This window comes from Colletotrichum abscissum, assembly GCF_030869225.1.
Source record: "Colletotrichum abscissum strain IMI 504890 chromosome Unknown Scaffold_44.1, whole genome shotgun sequence".
Taxonomy (NCBI): Eukaryota; Fungi; Ascomycota; class Sordariomycetes; order Glomerellales; family Glomerellaceae; genus Colletotrichum; species Colletotrichum abscissum.
Window position 1 is genome coordinate 377,822 of NW_026850365.1, and position 16,122 is coordinate 393,943.

The 16,122-nt window shown below is 50.3% G+C and overlaps 8 protein-coding genes across 8 annotated transcripts; 5 read left to right on the forward strand and 3 right to left on the reverse strand.

The window, feature by feature from the left end:
* Positions 1-88: 88 nt before the first annotated feature.
* On the forward strand, positions 89-1,399 carry CABS01_13411 (uncharacterized protein; the record flags this gene model as incomplete). The annotated part of the gene is made up of 1 exon (XM_060546754.1): positions 89-1,399. One exon carries the CDS (start codon positions 89-91, stop codon positions 1,397-1,399), a length of 1,311 nt encoding a protein of 436 aa, XP_060395086.1.
* A 389-nt stretch (positions 1,400-1,788) lies between these two features.
* CABS01_13412 (uncharacterized protein) lies at positions 1,789-3,271 on the reverse strand (the record flags this gene model as incomplete). Its single annotated transcript, XM_060546755.1, has 4 exons — positions 1,789-2,009; positions 2,092-2,297; positions 2,351-3,123; positions 3,176-3,271. 4 exons carry the CDS (start codon positions 3,269-3,271, stop codon positions 1,789-1,791), a joined length of 1,296 nt encoding a protein of 431 aa, XP_060395087.1.
* A 491-nt stretch (positions 3,272-3,762) lies between these two features.
* Positions 3,763-5,124, forward strand: CABS01_13413 (uncharacterized protein; the record flags this gene model as incomplete). Its single annotated transcript, XM_060546756.1, has 2 exons — positions 3,763-4,827; positions 4,879-5,124. 2 exons carry the CDS (start codon positions 3,763-3,765, stop codon positions 5,122-5,124), a joined length of 1,311 nt encoding a protein of 436 aa, XP_060395088.1.
* Positions 5,125-5,182: 58 nt separating this feature from the next.
* On the reverse strand, positions 5,183-6,726 carry CABS01_13414 (uncharacterized protein; the record flags this gene model as incomplete). Its single annotated transcript, XM_060546757.1, has 6 exons — positions 5,183-5,390; positions 5,442-5,936; positions 5,991-6,276; positions 6,341-6,392; positions 6,455-6,598; positions 6,655-6,726. 6 exons carry the CDS (start codon positions 6,724-6,726, stop codon positions 5,183-5,185), a joined length of 1,257 nt encoding a protein of 418 aa, XP_060395089.1.
* Positions 6,727-7,606: 880 nt separating this feature from the next.
* CABS01_13415 (guanine deaminase) lies at positions 7,607-8,950 on the forward strand (the record flags this gene model as incomplete). Its single annotated transcript, XM_060546758.1, has 1 exon — positions 7,607-8,950. One exon carries the CDS (start codon positions 7,607-7,609, stop codon positions 8,948-8,950), a length of 1,344 nt encoding a protein of 447 aa, XP_060395090.1.
* Positions 8,951-9,082: 132 nt separating this feature from the next.
* CABS01_13416 (uncharacterized protein) lies at positions 9,083-10,074 on the reverse strand (the record flags this gene model as incomplete). Its single annotated transcript, XM_060546759.1, has 2 exons — positions 9,083-9,701; positions 9,761-10,074. The coding sequence occupies 2 exons, from the start codon at positions 10,072-10,074 to the stop codon at positions 9,083-9,085; spliced, it is 933 nt and encodes a 310-aa protein (XP_060395091.1).
* Positions 10,075-12,133: 2,059 nt separating this feature from the next.
* Positions 12,134-13,480, forward strand: CABS01_13417 (uncharacterized protein; the record flags this gene model as incomplete). The annotated part of the gene is made up of 1 exon (XM_060546760.1): positions 12,134-13,480. The coding sequence occupies one exon, from the start codon at positions 12,134-12,136 to the stop codon at positions 13,478-13,480; it is 1,347 nt and encodes a 448-aa protein (XP_060395092.1).
* Positions 13,481-14,362: 882 nt separating this feature from the next.
* CABS01_13418 (alkaline protease) lies at positions 14,363-15,784 on the forward strand (the record flags this gene model as incomplete). Its single annotated transcript, XM_060546761.1, has 4 exons — positions 14,363-14,668; positions 14,727-15,092; positions 15,158-15,263; positions 15,336-15,784. 4 exons carry the CDS (start codon positions 14,363-14,365, stop codon positions 15,782-15,784), a joined length of 1,227 nt encoding a protein of 408 aa, XP_060395093.1.
* Positions 15,785-16,122: the final 338 nt, after the last annotated feature.

Here is a 16,122-nt window from a genome sequence, read left to right on the forward strand (position 1 = left end):
GGCTTTCGAGTGACATACCAAGCATCCTACTGAGAGCTAGCTCAATCGTTTAGTCCACCGCGTTCTCTGTGCCGATACCGTTGCCAACATGCTGAACCGCCGTGGGCCAATCTCAAAAATCGTCGGCAGCGCTGTCGATGCTGCAAAGAAATTCCAGGGAGATCAGAAACAACCGTCAGCAACGCAAAAAACCAACAATGTGCCCATACAGCCAGTCCAAGCAGGGCAATCAGTCGCATCTGGCCACACAACAGTAGCGCAACATCAAGCGACGGGGGATGATTCCGACGTTGACGAAGATTGGACCCGAGCACTGGATGAAGCCCAGCTAGCTCAGTCGCAGTCCTCCGGCAATCAGCATGGGGTACCGGTTGAAGACATCGAGGGAATGCTGACCGAATTCATCGTTCACCACCCGCCACCAGAGACCTCTAACCTCGGAAGCGAGAAGCATGGTCTGCCAATGCCAGTCATACTCCCGCAACGTCGCCCCGAGTCTCGACACCGCGGTTTCGTGCGAGCTTACGCCCCGGTCCTACAAGAATGCGGCATAGATCAAGCCGCCTGGCTGGGGTTCCTCGACGGTTTCGAGAACAGCATCAAAGGAAGCCCGTGGTTCGGGGTCGTGAACGCTGGCGTCATGGGTGCAGATCTCGCTCACACAGTCGTTGGCGGGTTCGCGCCCATCACAATGCTGGTAACGCTCTCAGTGCAAACGGGGCTTGAGGCGTCGCGCAGGGGCTACGTGAACTACAAACAAAACAACTACCTCGAAGTCATGAACGAAAACTTTTTCAAACCTCGAGGCTTGTATGCCCTTGTTGTAAAGTACAAGCCGTCTAGCAGCGAAGTCGTGGAGAACATCGATCTGGATCACAATATCACCCAGGCCGTAGAAGGCAGCGAGAAACAGAGCAAGTGGAAGAAGCTACTGCACTCGGGTTCGAGTACAACAAAGAGCGAGGCCGAGATCCCCGAGCCAGCGCCGCTCGTCTTTCCTCAACTCGACAAGATGGATGAAGGGCAAAAGCAAAACATGGTGAAGAAGTTCGGAGACTCCATCTCGAAGTACTACGATCGAAAGGCGACAGACAGATTCAGGAAAGAACATCCTGATTCAAAGCTCATGCAAGAGGATTCATCTGAAGAAGAAGGTCTAGAGGCTTCGAGTTCGACGGAGGGACACAAGGGCCCCATTCGACGTCTGAAGCAGAGACGCCAGGAACGCTTCGAGGCGTCAGGCAGAGAGCGAAAATTTGGAAAGGAAGCTCGCGAGAAGCGGAAGAGAAACCGGCCGCTGAAGAAGTTGATGCGGCAAGATGCTCTGTACCTGATGGTCGTCAACCTCCCAACTTCGGATGAGATGGATGCGGTCCTTGCTCAAGTCGAAGGACAGTGAGTGAGCTCTTAAATGACAAAGGTTGTATCTAGATAGACTTCTTAATTTCCTGCGAGGAACAAGGTGTTAATGTCTTCGTCTTTCATAGATCTGAATTTCATACTAAATAGCCACTTACGCCTACATCGATTTCGTATCAACATTGTGCACCCCCTTTCCAGTGACTGAAATCTCTTGGGAGGTCGAATCTTCCATGCTCGCCTCTAGAATCCTAGGTCCTTCGAACTTTGAAGCAATTTCTTCCAGCTTGAGTCCTTTGGTCTCCACAAAGGTAAAGTATGATATTACAAGAAAGATTACATTCCAGGAAGCGTTGATGAAGTAGAATTTCCACCCCAAATCTGCCATAGCGTATGCCATAGTAAATGAAGCCAGCAGACTACCCTATGTTAGCAGAGAGTTTTGAAATAAATGGTGTGGTAAACTTGCCCGAATCCAGAGTCCAGCATACGGAAGATTGCGATTCCCGTAGCTCGAAGTTTGTACTGCGAAACCTCCGTGGGATATAGACTGGTCATTGGTGTGATGGAAAAGGCGTAGAACCCTTGGAATAGGAAGATGGCTGCAATCGTGCCGTAGATTCCAGATTGATTGGTTGATTCACCATATGCTACAGAGATATTAACCATTGACCCTCGCTCAGGTCACGTTCACGGCAGCTATGCCGGGCGAAGGCGTGGATCAGAACTCACTCTTAATGAGGCCTCCCGTAATGTAGAGCATGGCAATCATACCGCCCACACCAACGAAGGTTTGCTTCCTTCTGCCTAAAATGTCGAGCATGAAGCTGCCAAAGACCGCAACAGCAAATGACCAACAGTTCAGGATGACTTGAATCTGTGTTTGCTTCACTGTGTCCCTAATACCAGCCTGACTCAAGATCTTGGTCAGGTAAGACCTAGCTCCGGTAAGCGAAAGTAGAAGTCAAGGTATCTGAAGGATGGCACCTACGAGATGATGAAGTTGCCAAACATGTTGATCATGGGTCCAAATGTGCAAAGAATGGCGAGGCGTTTCCGATTGGCGGGCGTAGATACGATCTCTCTCCATGGGTTTCGAGGATACTCCTCTTCCTCCTTCTTCATAATGCTTCTGATCTCATGCAAACTCGCCCGTCCTTGCTGAATATCCTCGACGCCCTTACCTTGCATGATCACGAGAACCTCAAGAGCCTCATCATCATGGCCTTTCGCAATCAGCCAGCGTGGGGACTCCGGAACGAATGGCACCAGTATCACTGCCAACAAGCTTGGCACGAACTGAAGAAGAGAGGGAAGACGCCAAGACCAAGTGCTCTGGATGTTTTGGCTGCCGTAGTTGACAATGGCTGAGGCCAAGCTTCCCACGTAGAAACAGGAAAAGAACAGACCGAGAATTCGGCCGCGCTTGCGAGCTGGCAGAAGTTCTCCGAGCAGAGTGGGAGCAGCGCCGTTGCTGATTGCAGAGCCGATGCCAACGATGATTCGAGCGATGACGAACATGGCAATGTTTTGCGCGGCGGCTTGGAGAATGATGCCGATTACTGTGATGACGGATGCGACGAGGATAGCTCTTCGACGTCCAAAGTAATCTGGCACCGGCTGCATCAAAAAGGCGCCCAGAATGCCTCCCATCCATGATGCAGCGTTGTTGAGACCTTCCAATGCAGGGGTCAAGTGGAAGTATTCGGTGTACGAGGGGAGGATAAGGAGGCCGTTCATGACTGAGGCATCGTATCCTAGAGTCTTTCATCTCCTGGTTAGTAAGATGCTTCAGTTTTTGGGGAACTGTACTTACTGCCGAGTTAACAATGGCTACAGCCAGAAGCAAAGGAGACAACACCTTCAAGTTGGCCGGTACCAACCTGGAGACATGTTTACGCTCAAAACCCATGTTGCTAATGAGTGTCTTTGGAAATGAATTGCCTGACTTCTCTTCATTATCATTTTCTATTGTCGCATGGCTTCTTGATCGCCCTTATATCCCATCAATTGTGAGTCGTGGTGATTTGTGATCTGCTCAAGTTGATTGGCTGTCTCGAGGCCTCGGGTGAGTTCGGGCGAGCCTATCGTGGCCCACTTGGTAACTACCGGCTGGCACAGAGTTACTATCCCAGATTGTCATCGCGGGGAAATGTCACCTTTCATACGAGCTTATTCACTCGGGCGAGCTCGGGCGGGTCTTGACAGACTGAATTATCGGCTAGGCCGCCAGCGCGACTTGACATGGGCCGTCTTGGGGCATGGAAGATCGCATCGAAAATGCGGGATGACGGGCGGTGAATGATAAGCTACTTAAGATGGCATTTCTCATGCTTTTGGCCGCTAACATATTCAAAACCCAGCTCATCAGAAATCTGAAGCAGCACAAGATTCCTTTCAAAGATGCCCGGAAGCGTCCGAGAGTGGCCCGCGTGGCCGGAATACACCGACAAGGATCCCCTTGAACCAAAAGATCCCGACTTTCTTGACACTAAGAGGGCAATCATATCCCAGTATGGCGCCGAGGCGTTGAGAGAAAGCTGGGTTCGAGTCTGTGAACAGCTCAAGTCGGTCACGGATGAGATAGTCGACAAGGGTCGAAGCATCATTCCAGTTTTCGACGCCCACATGCTGCTCGACAAGGGTCTTACGGAAGCCGAAAGGGATGAGGTGAAGAGAGTCGGCACATTTGTCATTCGTGGGGTCGTTCCCAAGACCGAAATAGTTCAACACTACGCAGATCTTAAAAACTACGTCGCCGAAAATAAGCAGAAGATCCAGGGATGGCCAAAAGAGACTCCCTCGATGCTGATGCTGTACGATTCACCCACTCAGAACGCCATAAGATCGCACCCAAACCACCTTCAACTTCAACGCCTCCTCAACCAGCTTTGGCACGATGAAAGTGGTGAAGATACTTCGCCAGACCCTTTAGTGTACTATGATGGAGTACGAGATAGACCTCCGCGACAAGAATTCCTCGGACTCGGGCCGCACATTGACGCCGGGAGCCTAGCTCGATGGGCAGATGCAGCATACAGAGAGGTGTACGGCAGCATCTTTTCCGGAAAACCTGAGCTACACGATCCATACGACCTCAGCCTAAGAAAAGTCGCGAACCAAGAGTTGTATCCAGGCGTTGCTCATTCATCGGTCTTCCGCTCATTCCAGGGGTGGACTGCCTTGACACGGACTGCCCCAAGCGAGGGAACGCTGCTCGTCTACCCCAACGTGGCTACTGTCATTGCATACATGGTGCTGAGACCGTTTTTCAGGCCTCCTGTCGACTCTGCGGATATGATGGATGCGACCAAGTGGACTCTCGATGACTCCGGCTTTTTTCCTGGAACGTTCAAGACCCAGAGCCAGCGGCTTAGTCGCTCATCGCATCCACATCTGAGACTATCAGAGTGCCTAATTCATGTACCGAAGATGGAGCCGGGCGACACTGTCTGGTGGCATGCTGATGTAAGTTTTGATGTGTTTTAGATTCAGCAGCCGCTAATCGTGTTTATGCAGGTCTGCCATGCAGTTGATCCGGTGCACGAGGGATCACAGAACGCATCTGTCTTATACATTGCCGCATGCCCCACGACTACAAACAACAAGACATATGTGAAGAAGCAATTGTCCGAGACTCTTGCTGGGAGGCCACCGCCAGACCAGCAAGAAGGAAATGACTTGGATGAAAGGACACTCAGGGGATACGTGGGACTGCAGGATCTGAGTGCTGAGGCAAAGCGTGCGTTTGGTTTTGGGTTGTGAAGTCCATGGGGCCAGCCAGAAGACAAGACAAGAAAAATACTACTTATTTCTATGATTCTCACTGTAACTCCATGTTAGCCTCATGTAGTGAAGACCTGAGGATGGCAACTGCCGTCTCTGCTATGGCGTTGCGTGATTTGACCTCGTCCAGGTATTCAATGGCGAGTTGCACCTCGTCCGTAAAGTCAACTTCAGCCCCGGCTTTTGCTCTTTGGGATTCTCTGAGAAGAAAGATGGCAGCAACGAAGATGTGCATCGACAAAGCCCTTCAAAGCGAGTTAGAGCCTCTCCGGGCATTACGATATTCGTAGACTGACCACTGTCGTCGCATTGCGACTGGCTGATCCCAGTTATGGGTAATCCAGATGATATCCATAGCAGAACGAATACACACTGCCCGTGCCCAATCATACAGACCGGGAACTACTAGCCATTCCTTCTGTAATGAACGGTTGATGCGCATACGATGGTGCAGAAGCACGAGACTGATGTCGAAACGTTGCCATTTGATCCAGGGGTGGGTTAGCTCTAGCTCCTGCATTTCTTCGGTTTTGCCACTATCGGGTTGGAGATGGTTGGGCAAGGTGTTGATGACCTCTGCTAGTTCATCATCAGCTAGGCGAACAACTTCAGCCACTGATCGCATGCCCTCCCGCAGTGCTGATCTAAATCTATGATAGACAGTCGAGGTTCGTGCCATGAATATGTGATACAGCACTGGGTGGGGACCTTCGTGATCAGATTCTGCCGAAGGCAGTGGAACATTGAAGTCTCCTTCGTCTACTTGAGGCACATAGTAAGGGACCGCAAGCCTATGTCGAGAATGAGCACTGCCTCTCTCACCTCACTTCTGAACGAAGACCTACCATTCACAAATGATCAAGGTCCACCATAGACGCCTTTGAGCTTCGAGGCCCAGTTCCATAGCGGGACGTGGAGCTTGAGTGCCGTCCAGCCCGAGATTCCGTGCGATTCGTATTGCGCAGCTCCAGAGATGACGGTATAGATCAGAATCTCCGAAATTGTGGAAGCACATGCCAAGTACTGCAATCGCCTGAACAGGGCGAATTGTGCTACTTCTCATATAATCTGCTTCTTCGAGACAGAACAAGGCAGTCTTGTACCACTGTTGTAGCATACTTCCAATGTCTCCTGAGTGCCGACGGACACAGTCAGACGTAGGCGCATAAAGTTGAGAAGGCGGGCATGGCTTCACCTGCAGGAAGTATCTCCCGAGCTTCCTTGTCATCCATCATCAATAGGGCAGCCTACTAGAGGCAGTCAGATCAGTGCTGTGACCTCGGAAAGATTGGTTCACGTAGGGACTGACCGTGATGACACTGAAATACACTGATAACCAACCAGGATCGCAATCAGACAAGACAGTGCCCTTTTCTAAATTATCCATAAACTGAGTATGTTCTTGATCAAACTCGGGATATTCAAGGGCATAGTGGACCCAGGAATTCCACTTCTTGTCATAAGCGATTAGCAGCTCGCTAGACTTTCGGCAGGGTACGTCAACCGTACTCCATCCTCGGCGATGTCGAGACACCTGTGAAGATGATGGAGACTTGAAGACCATTTCCTCCAGCGGGTCATGGCACTCCAACAAGTTTTGCGCAGTCCTCGGCTTTCGAAACGATAAATCAGAAGCGGAGCGGACCTGAGAGGCTTCAAGAGCTGTCCTTAGTCGCCGATTTTCCTGAACCAGCTCATCATATGTCGGCAACTTGACTGGATCTTTCCCTCTATGATTCAAACACCAGTCAGCTTATTAGAGAGAATATGCCCCAGATTGAGAAGCGACCTTGTAACTTCACCCCGCACCATCACGAGCTCTCGTGAGCATGTTTCAGGCATACCCTGGCGAATGCAAGTTGAGCACGGTAATCTTTTATCGCACTTGACCTTACGAGTAGCGCAGGATCGACAACTTCGTGGGGCGCGCTGTGTCATGCGATATGAAGACGGAGTATTAGACGACATATCTGGATTTCTTGATAGAGATCACTCCACATTTGGACGCGTCGAGCAGCGGTCTGGGCCGAGGCCACGTTAGTGGCGACAGAGATGTTCTCTCCAGCCACGAGCCTGGAATGGAAATCGAACAACAGGAACTCAAGGGTAATGTTGGTGTTGTTTACTTTCCGGGCTCGTCATGTACGTCAAGAAATGAGACAAAGATACGAGACGAGATGTTGAAAGGCGTAAACTCACCCGAACTCAGCCGAGAATTCCTTATCAGCGATGCGATAAGATAAGTCCGTTCTTATCTCGGAAGGAACAACGGTACGTACTATGAGTGCACCGAATCCCCTCACATTGCTGGCCCTCGAATTTCATCAGATTCGATACCATCACCACATCACTCTCAATAAGATATTGCCTAGAATAGGCTCTTGAGCCGACAGACTCTACAGAATCTGCCAAGCGCTCTATTTTAAGGACCTCAAACACATAAGAGAAACACATCTTCAGCATGGCGTCAGCATTCCATGGAGCCGTCATCCACTCGCTTGGCCCAAACCAAGTTGAGATACTTGACAGCGCCGGAATCATTGTTGGATCTGATGGACTAATTTCTGAGTTCTACACCCAAATATCCATCGAAGAGCTGTCCGCAAAGCTGCCCGGCGATCAAAAAGTCAAGGTTCTTGCCAAAGGCCAATTCATATCCCCTGGTTTCATCGACACGCACAACCACGCTCCGCAATGGGCAATGAGAGGCCAAGGGCAGGGCCTTCATATCCTGGACTGGCTTGATCAAGTCACATTTCCCCACGAAGCTCGCTTCTCCGACCCTACATACGCCCGCAAGGTCTACGAGAGCTGCGTTAAGGGCTTCCTCAAGCAAGGCATTACGACCGCTTCCTACTACGGGTCAAAACACGCCGAGGCAACAAAGATTTTGGCCGACATCTGCCATAAGCTGAACCAGCGGGCCTTCGTAGGAAAGTGTAACATGGATCGTAACGCTCCAAGCTACCTCCATGATGAATCAGCTGAATCGTCTCTGAAGGAAACGGAGGAATGCGTCAAACACATTCGACAGATTGACCCGACCGGACAGCTGATTCGCCCTGTCTTGACTCCCAGATTCGCTATTTGTTGCACCCCCGACTTGCTCGAAGGTCTGGGTCAGATGGCATCCCAAGACCCAGAGCTAGCGATTCAAACGCATTTCAATGAAGCCGAGCAGGAGATCAAGGCGACAAGAGAGCTGTTCCCACAGTTTTCCAGCGAGGCAGACCTCTACCAACACTATGGTCTCCTGAACCAGCGTTCAATTCTTGCACATTGCACCTTCATGACAGACTACGAGATGGACAGGGTCAAGGAGCTTCAGTGCGGTGTTGCACACTGCCCCATTTCGAACATGACAGTTGGAGGAGGCTTCATGGCTGCCTCCATACGTCAGTTTCTGACCAAGGGGATCAAGGTTGGCCTTGGAACCGACAGCGGTGGCGGATTTTCGTCAAGCATGCTCGACAGCGTCCGTCAGGCAATCATAGCTTCCAACGCACGCGAGGTCATGTCAGGCGGCAAAGACAAGGCGCTGTCTCTAGACGAGGTTTTCTACCTTTCGACTCTCGGTGGAGCTCAGGTGTGTTGTCTCGAAGACAAGGTTGGAAACTTCGCCATCGGCAAAGCGTTTGACGCGATACTGGTTACAAGCTCCCTTGATGAAGCATTTGGGGTCATGACAGTCCGAGAAGAGACAGACAGCCTTCGGACAGTGTTTGAGAAGTTTTTGATGACTGGAGATGATCGTAATATTGCTCAAGTGTACGTGCAGGGCAGGCTTGTGAAGGACACATTATAGACCTAAGTTGGGTTTTCGAAGAGAGTTTATGACTAGAGTCGAGTATTCGGAGAGTTATACCAACAACAAAAATGTTCTAGCCACGAATTATGATCTCTCTTGACTTCAATTCGCGTGCAGCCATCTAGAATTTTACTTGACCCGTCTTGAGAGAAAATTGGAGACCGTCTCACGGAAGGCTTCCGGCTCATCGGTTGGCGGACTGTGACCGGACTTCTCAAAGATTGCGAGCTCGCTATTTGGGATACCTCTGCTGATTTCTTCTCCATATTCAACAGGTACCACAACGTCATGCCTCCCGGTCGCAACGAGTGTTGGTGCAGTGATATCCTTCAGTTGTGACCGCACATCAAGCCGCGGAAGGTTGTAAGAGAAGGCAAAATTGTGCGTCTCGTAGTGCAGGTGCTCGTGTGCATCGTTTCCCTCAAAGGTTGTGTCTCTCGAGCCAACACTCGCGGAATCGTCTTTTGGCTTGTAGATCTCAACAATCTCTGCAAAGGCAGCAGCAAAGTCTTCGTTGTCTCGAATGTTGCCGCTGTTGAGTCGGACCTGCCTATCTGGGTCTGGTGTGATTCGGTCGCTGATGAGGATAGTCTTGATGAAGTTGAAGGCCCCACGAAGGCCGCATGCCCATGTGTCTCTCAGGATGAGAGCCAGGAGACGATCAGGATGTAAAAGAGCATACTGCAAGGCCACAAAGCCTCCGTAGGAACCTCCGGCTAGAACAAATTTATCTGCACCCGCCCAGGATCTGAACTAATATGTTAGTCGAGCCGCCATCAACGCGATAAGCAACAGTTCAGTCCTTACCTCAACTCGTCTATATCAGCCACCCAACGTTCATCAGTGTAAGGCGGCCTCAGTTCGCTTTTGCCGCTGCCTCTCGCATCATACACCAAAACTCGAAAATCGGAGGCTAAAAAGCCGAACGATGAAATCGGTTCTCTATGGTCGGATAAACCAGGCGCGCCATGCAAGACTATGATGAGAGGTTTGTTTTCGTCGCTGTCGCCGAGGAGTTTGACCTGGACTTTAGCCCCGTCACTAAGTTGAACTACGGAGAGGCTCACCATGTTCTTACCGACGAAACTTCTTTGAGTGCTAAAGACGGTCTCTTGAAGCATGTGAGAGACCGGAGTTCTGCTTGGCCTTTTGTACACCGTGAGGGGATCATCCCGCTTATAAATCAGGTCTCGATTATGTGCATTATGTATCGAGTCACATCGCGTCATCTAACAACATTATGACACAGGAGTCAATAGTCATGCTTTTGACAGCCGAAGGATCGAGACTTGAACGGAAGTGGCAAGCTGTCAGATTCTTGTTTCAAGAACGAACCAAAATCTGGGACTTTTGTCGCGGCCCATCGTTACCACGCTGGGTTGGAGAGAATAGAGGTCATCAAGTCGCATGATTCTACTCCGAAGCAGTAAGTCTATTATTTGACACCGTGTTCATCGTTGTCGACATCTGGAAAATTAATAATTACTCGGTAAAACAATCAGTCATCTCCATCCAGCTTGATGACTCAGCATATAAATCAAAGCACTGAATGCTCTCTTTATTAAATAGACTGAGATTAAACCGAGGCAATGAAACTGTCAAAATCACAGAGGGAGGCACCGTTGTTACAGAGGCAGGTTTAGAGGGTTGTTGAAGACGGTTAACCTTGGAATCAAGTCACTCGACAGGAACCTTGCTCTTGGTCACAAAACCAGCATCTTGAGTAACGGCTGCATTTTATCTAACATCACGGTCTCTCGGCTCGAATGACGGCACTCAATCCCACCACTGCTAACAAAAGTCTTGCCTTGTTTGGGTTAGGACGACTGAGACCTGACTGACCACTCGGAGCCCGCGCGAAGCTTTGCTTTCAGACTTACTTGATAATTTGGAGGAGTTCTATCAAATAATGAGACCCAAGCCAGGCTTAGGGCTCTTCGATAGCAAGCAACACGGATCACTTTCTGGTCATCCATCGAAATAAGCTCAGCCCTCCAGTTCTCCAGGGGCTAAAACAAGGGGAGACTGTCGCTGGAAGCAGAAATTCTAGCCTGGTATGGGGTGAGAAAGAAAGGGGCCAGCCAAATTGGGACATCAACCTTGGAACGAAGGTAGCACCCTTGTCTTCGAGTCTCGGTCACACCGACGACAGGCCATAACATGCCATCTTTGAGAAAAGTTTATGACGATGCTTATGCTCCAAGAAAGAGTCTTTCACAGGTTCGAAGGGCTAGTGCAGCGACAAACGTCATGGGAATAGCTTTCAGCAGAGATGAAACTTTACTGCGTGAATAGAGATCGCGCGAAGCCATGAGGGAACAATTTTCAGTGAAACACTGACTTCGGGATGAAATGTGCTAGGAACTTGGCTTTATTTCCTGACTCGTGGTAGATCGGATGTAGCCGAATTGGGGGCCTTCTCCGCGACGTCCCCAGCTTGAGAACTACTTGGGTTCGAATGCCGAGAGCGAGCTCCGAGTGTTCATCCACTTTTTTGAGTATTAAGCACTTTGGAGCCTCGACCGACTGAATCGCAAAACTCAAAGCCTCAATCAATCTCTCCGTCTACTAACAAGCGATACTTTGGGCAGAGAGCTTTTGAAGATATGGGGATCCCCAGAAACCAAACGATGAGGAATCGCAGCGTTGAGATTTGCGACACTTTACAAACAACACCTTTATTATCTCGCAGCTCTGTGAACATGGACTACTTTCTCTTGCCGACGGCATTGTCAACATTCGACATCGTCAAGTCAACAGGGCATACCCCGGACAACAATTAACATCTTTGGGCGAAAGCGGTGGATTCGATTTTTGGCTCGCGCTTATAAACACACCTGTTCAATATCGCGGTCCCACAAGGCGCGGCTGAGCTCAACTGTCACTCTGCGGCGATGTTCCGAGCCCTAGTTCACGATGGTCGAAGTGGACTCTGATCCTTTTTTAGCCCAAGGATCTCAAGGGTCTCCAAGGGGTTCTCGAGATGCTTCGTGAAGTGCGCCTTGAACAGTCTTTGAGCAGATCGATCATTGCATATAAAGTGCGTGACTTAGCCTGGTCAGAAGTATCACTTTACATTGCGAAACAGCAAAGTCTTCTATCTTAGTTACGACTACCTCGGATCTCACTCGTTCAAACTCCGTAGGCTCTCTCATTTTCAGTCGCTCACTGTACTCAATCATGAGACTCTCGTTTTCCACTCTTTTGGCCTTTCAGGCACTGGTCGGCTCTAGCATAGCCGCTGCTTTGCCGGAAAAGGCCATTCTTCGACCAGTCCAGAAGCGACAGGCCTCCATCCCATCTACACCCCTTGGACCAGCCAAATTCACCCCGAAGACCAACGTCACCTTGCCCTATGAAGGGCTCAACGCTACCAACGCCCTCGTCCGGGCTATGATGAAGCAACCTGCCGTCTTGTTAGAGAACATCGAGACAATCACCGATGTTGAGTGCTCGACTGCTGGACTTGTTCTCAAATTTAGCGTTACCGAAGACTACAACACATGCTTGAGCACATGGCCAGCAAAGGACTTCATCATCATCACGAACCACAATGGGACTTGCGACAGCGAGCACGAGCGCGGTGTCTATGTGGTCCAGAACTACACCTTTGACAATGCCACCTTGACTCTTACTGCTTCGTCTACCAAAGCAGAGATCAGTGATCAGATGAATGACGCAGTCATCGATTTCCAGCACACCGGCACTGCTACGACCAAGCGTGATCTCTCCGGAACCATTTCCGCAGACCTTTCTGGCTCCACGCTCGTTGCGACGGACGCCTTGAATATTGTCGCCAATGAAGCCAAGCTGGAAAGCACAGTCACCTTGGCCGGCCATGTTCACTACAGCTTTCGGAAGTTCAAGGTTGACGAGTTCTACATTGATGTAGACTACTCGTCTGCTTTGAACCTCAATATCTCTGCTGCAGTCAACGCCCAGTATTCGACCAACTTGTACAACTACAACCCTCTTTCCGTATCTGTTTCAGCCTTCACTATTCCCGGCATCATCGATGTCGGCCCCATGGTGAACTTCGGTCTCGGCATCGAATTTGCTGCATCCGGTGTTGTAAAGGCGTCTGTGGACGTTGTCTCAACTATTACCGATGCTCAAGTTCATCTTGACTTTTTGGACTCCGCCAAGACCTCTACAACAGGCTGGAAGCCGCAGACCAACGTCACCACGGGTATCACTGCTCAAGTTGAGCTTCAGCTAAATCCGTTTGCTGACCTGACCGTTGCCCTGGGGGTCAAGCTTTTCAACGGTCTCCTAGACATGTCTGCTGGAGTCGAGGCGAAGCCTCAGGTCGTCAACGTATTTGCGGCGGACTTTGACTTCGCTTACACCAGCTCCACTGGTGTTACCTTTGCAAAGCCTACTGAGGATCAGTGCAAGAATGGCGCTTGGTTTGCTAGCACTTTCCACTTGGGCGTTGATGCATACGTCACGCAGTTCTACACCAAGAAATTGTACGAGGTCGATGTGCCGATTTACCAGTCGCAATGCTGGAATTTTGTCCACTGAATATCACTTTAGCTTAATGGTCTAATAACGAAAACTGTTCTGAACGTTTCTAGATACTTACGTGAAATCTTTACGTTACTGTCTCCACAGTGGCCAAGGAAAGCCATACCGTTGTAGCTGTCACCGAAATATTGAAAAGAGGCACCCACTCTGTAGCATTTACGACAGTTCTCGGGTCAACAGCTACTCTGACAAGCATGCTACTATCAATAGCATAGTCCAGGTGACGTTACTTTTCCTACGAAATATTGGCCCAAGTCCACTCAGTGTGTGTCTAGTACAGCAAGAAGTTACGACCAACTCCATGCAGCGATTTGCCTACTTACGTATATGCAGCAAAGACTGAACCTCAATATTAAATGTGATAGTTGGTATGAGAGATTTGAAGTTGTAGATATCCAATCCAATGGAGTCTCTGTCTTTATCATAAGTTTACGTCGGGGCGGACTAAGTGAATTGGGAATAGAAAACCCGAAGTCCTAGATTGCCAAATCACATAATTAAATAGACTGGTGACGCTATCAAAACCCCTGCAAATTCCCACTCAGCGAGACTCAGTCGCGGTAAACAGCAGCTTTCAGAGGCCATGGGGTTACAACCCTTGCTTTCACGGTGCTTGGCGTTCAGGGCATATCGCAATCACCTTCCCATCGCAGTAGTAGTGACCGTCTTGGCCTGGATACGAGATGAGGTGATGATCGTAGCACAGCTTTGAATAGAAGGTCGTCGATGTATGATCAACTCCATTTTGCTCTTCATGTAGAATGACACGATGGAACCAGACTATTCTAGCGACGTACATAACGTCCCTTACCTGCTCCACGACAAGCACTTGCTAGTGTGGTCTTTCAAGATCAACTGAGCTAGTCACATCATCGCATAATGTCTAACGTCAAGCGCATCGTTGTCTTATTAGGTTTTTCATCGGGTATTCTGGCCAGCCCGTTGATCGCGAAGGTTTCCAGCGAAGGCACTATCATTCCCGACAAGTACATCGTTCGCGTTGCTTCAGGCACCCATGACACGGACTTTGAGAGCCACTTGAGCTGGGTTACCAACGTCCATAAGCGCAGTCTGTCTCGTCGGAGCACTGCTGGAGTTGAGAAGACCTTTAGCGTCGGCGACTTCAAAGCTTACGCAGGCGAGTTCGACTCTGAGACAATTGCGGAGATTGAAAAGGACGGATCTGTGAGTGGACTTTGTGTTTCTGCAACCAAACGCTCGAAGACTGATCTCGGGATACAAGGCCGTCAGCGTCGAGCCAGACCGAGTTGTCGAGGCGGCAGCCTTGGTCACACAAGCGGCTGCTCCGTGGGGACTTTCGAGCCTGTCTTCGACAACTCCCCTAGCAGACGGCAGCAGCTCCAGCCCTTACATATTCGATAGCACCGCTGGAGAAGGGACCTACGCCTACGTTCTTGACTCAGGAGTCACCATTGAGCATGCAGAACTCGGGGGGCGCGCCATCCGAGGCTACAACGCCTGGGAACCGAATTACCCTTTTGAAGACGAATTCGGCCACGGCTCCCATGTTGCCGGTATTATTGGCGCAGCTACATACGGCGTGGCGAAGAAGGCGACCGTCGTCGATGTCAAGGTCGTTCGGGGCCTTGTAAGTGCACCGGTTCGTGGAGGCCTGGGAATTGCATCGTTAGCTAACTTTGAAATCTGTACTAGGGCTACTCAACGGTTGCTCATGTCTTGGATGGGTACAGCTGGGCCGTCAACAATATCACCAATACCCCAGGACGGGTCTCCAAGGCTGTCATTAACATGAGCCTAGGTGAGTTGAACACAAGCACACGCACACGCGATCTTGGACTATGCAGTGAAAGATTGGCTGACTTTACCAAAGCATTCCCAAAGAGCGACGCGATGAACTCTGCAGTAGATGCAGCTTTCGATCTGGGTGTCGCAACCGTGGTCGGTGCCGGGAATGATGGTAAAGACGCTTCAACCAAGTCTCCCGCCTCAGCTCAGAAAGCCATCACTGTCGGCGCGGTCGCTTGGAATTGGACTCGTGCGGACTGGAGCAACTTTGGGGCCGACGTCAACATCTTCGCGCCCGGTCTCGACATCCCATCGCTTTGGAGGCAGCCTGGACAGGTGTCGGTGGTTTCTGGAACGTCCATGGCAACACCCCATGTCGCCGGACTCGTTGCCTATCTCCAGGCATTGTATCCCCTCGAGAATGCGGCAGCTGTTGTAGAGAAGTTGAATGAGCTCGCATTCAAGGGCGTTGTAGGGAATCCGGGAAGTGGGAGCGCAAACGTCCTCGCTCACAGCGGTGTTGTCTCCGTCTGAGTTGCATCATAGACGAGGGGTAGAAGAAGACGGAGCTCGATTTAAGAGGGCTTGCATGTAGCCTCATGCCATGATAATGCAGCCAAGCAGCGCACTCGGAAGGTGTTAACATGACGATTATCATAAGCAGTTCAGCGCATCCTGCGAGATACGCGTTGTGTCACGAGTTATGGCACGCAGCAATGGGCATACGGAGTGTGGTAAAAGTGGCTTAACATATTAAAGTAGAAATAGACAAAAGGAAAAGGTCTATATACACGATGTCTGAGATAGACACGTGATTCAGCACGTGACGGGCACTTCGTGAGATGCGGTTACTATCCCTGTTACGTGACACA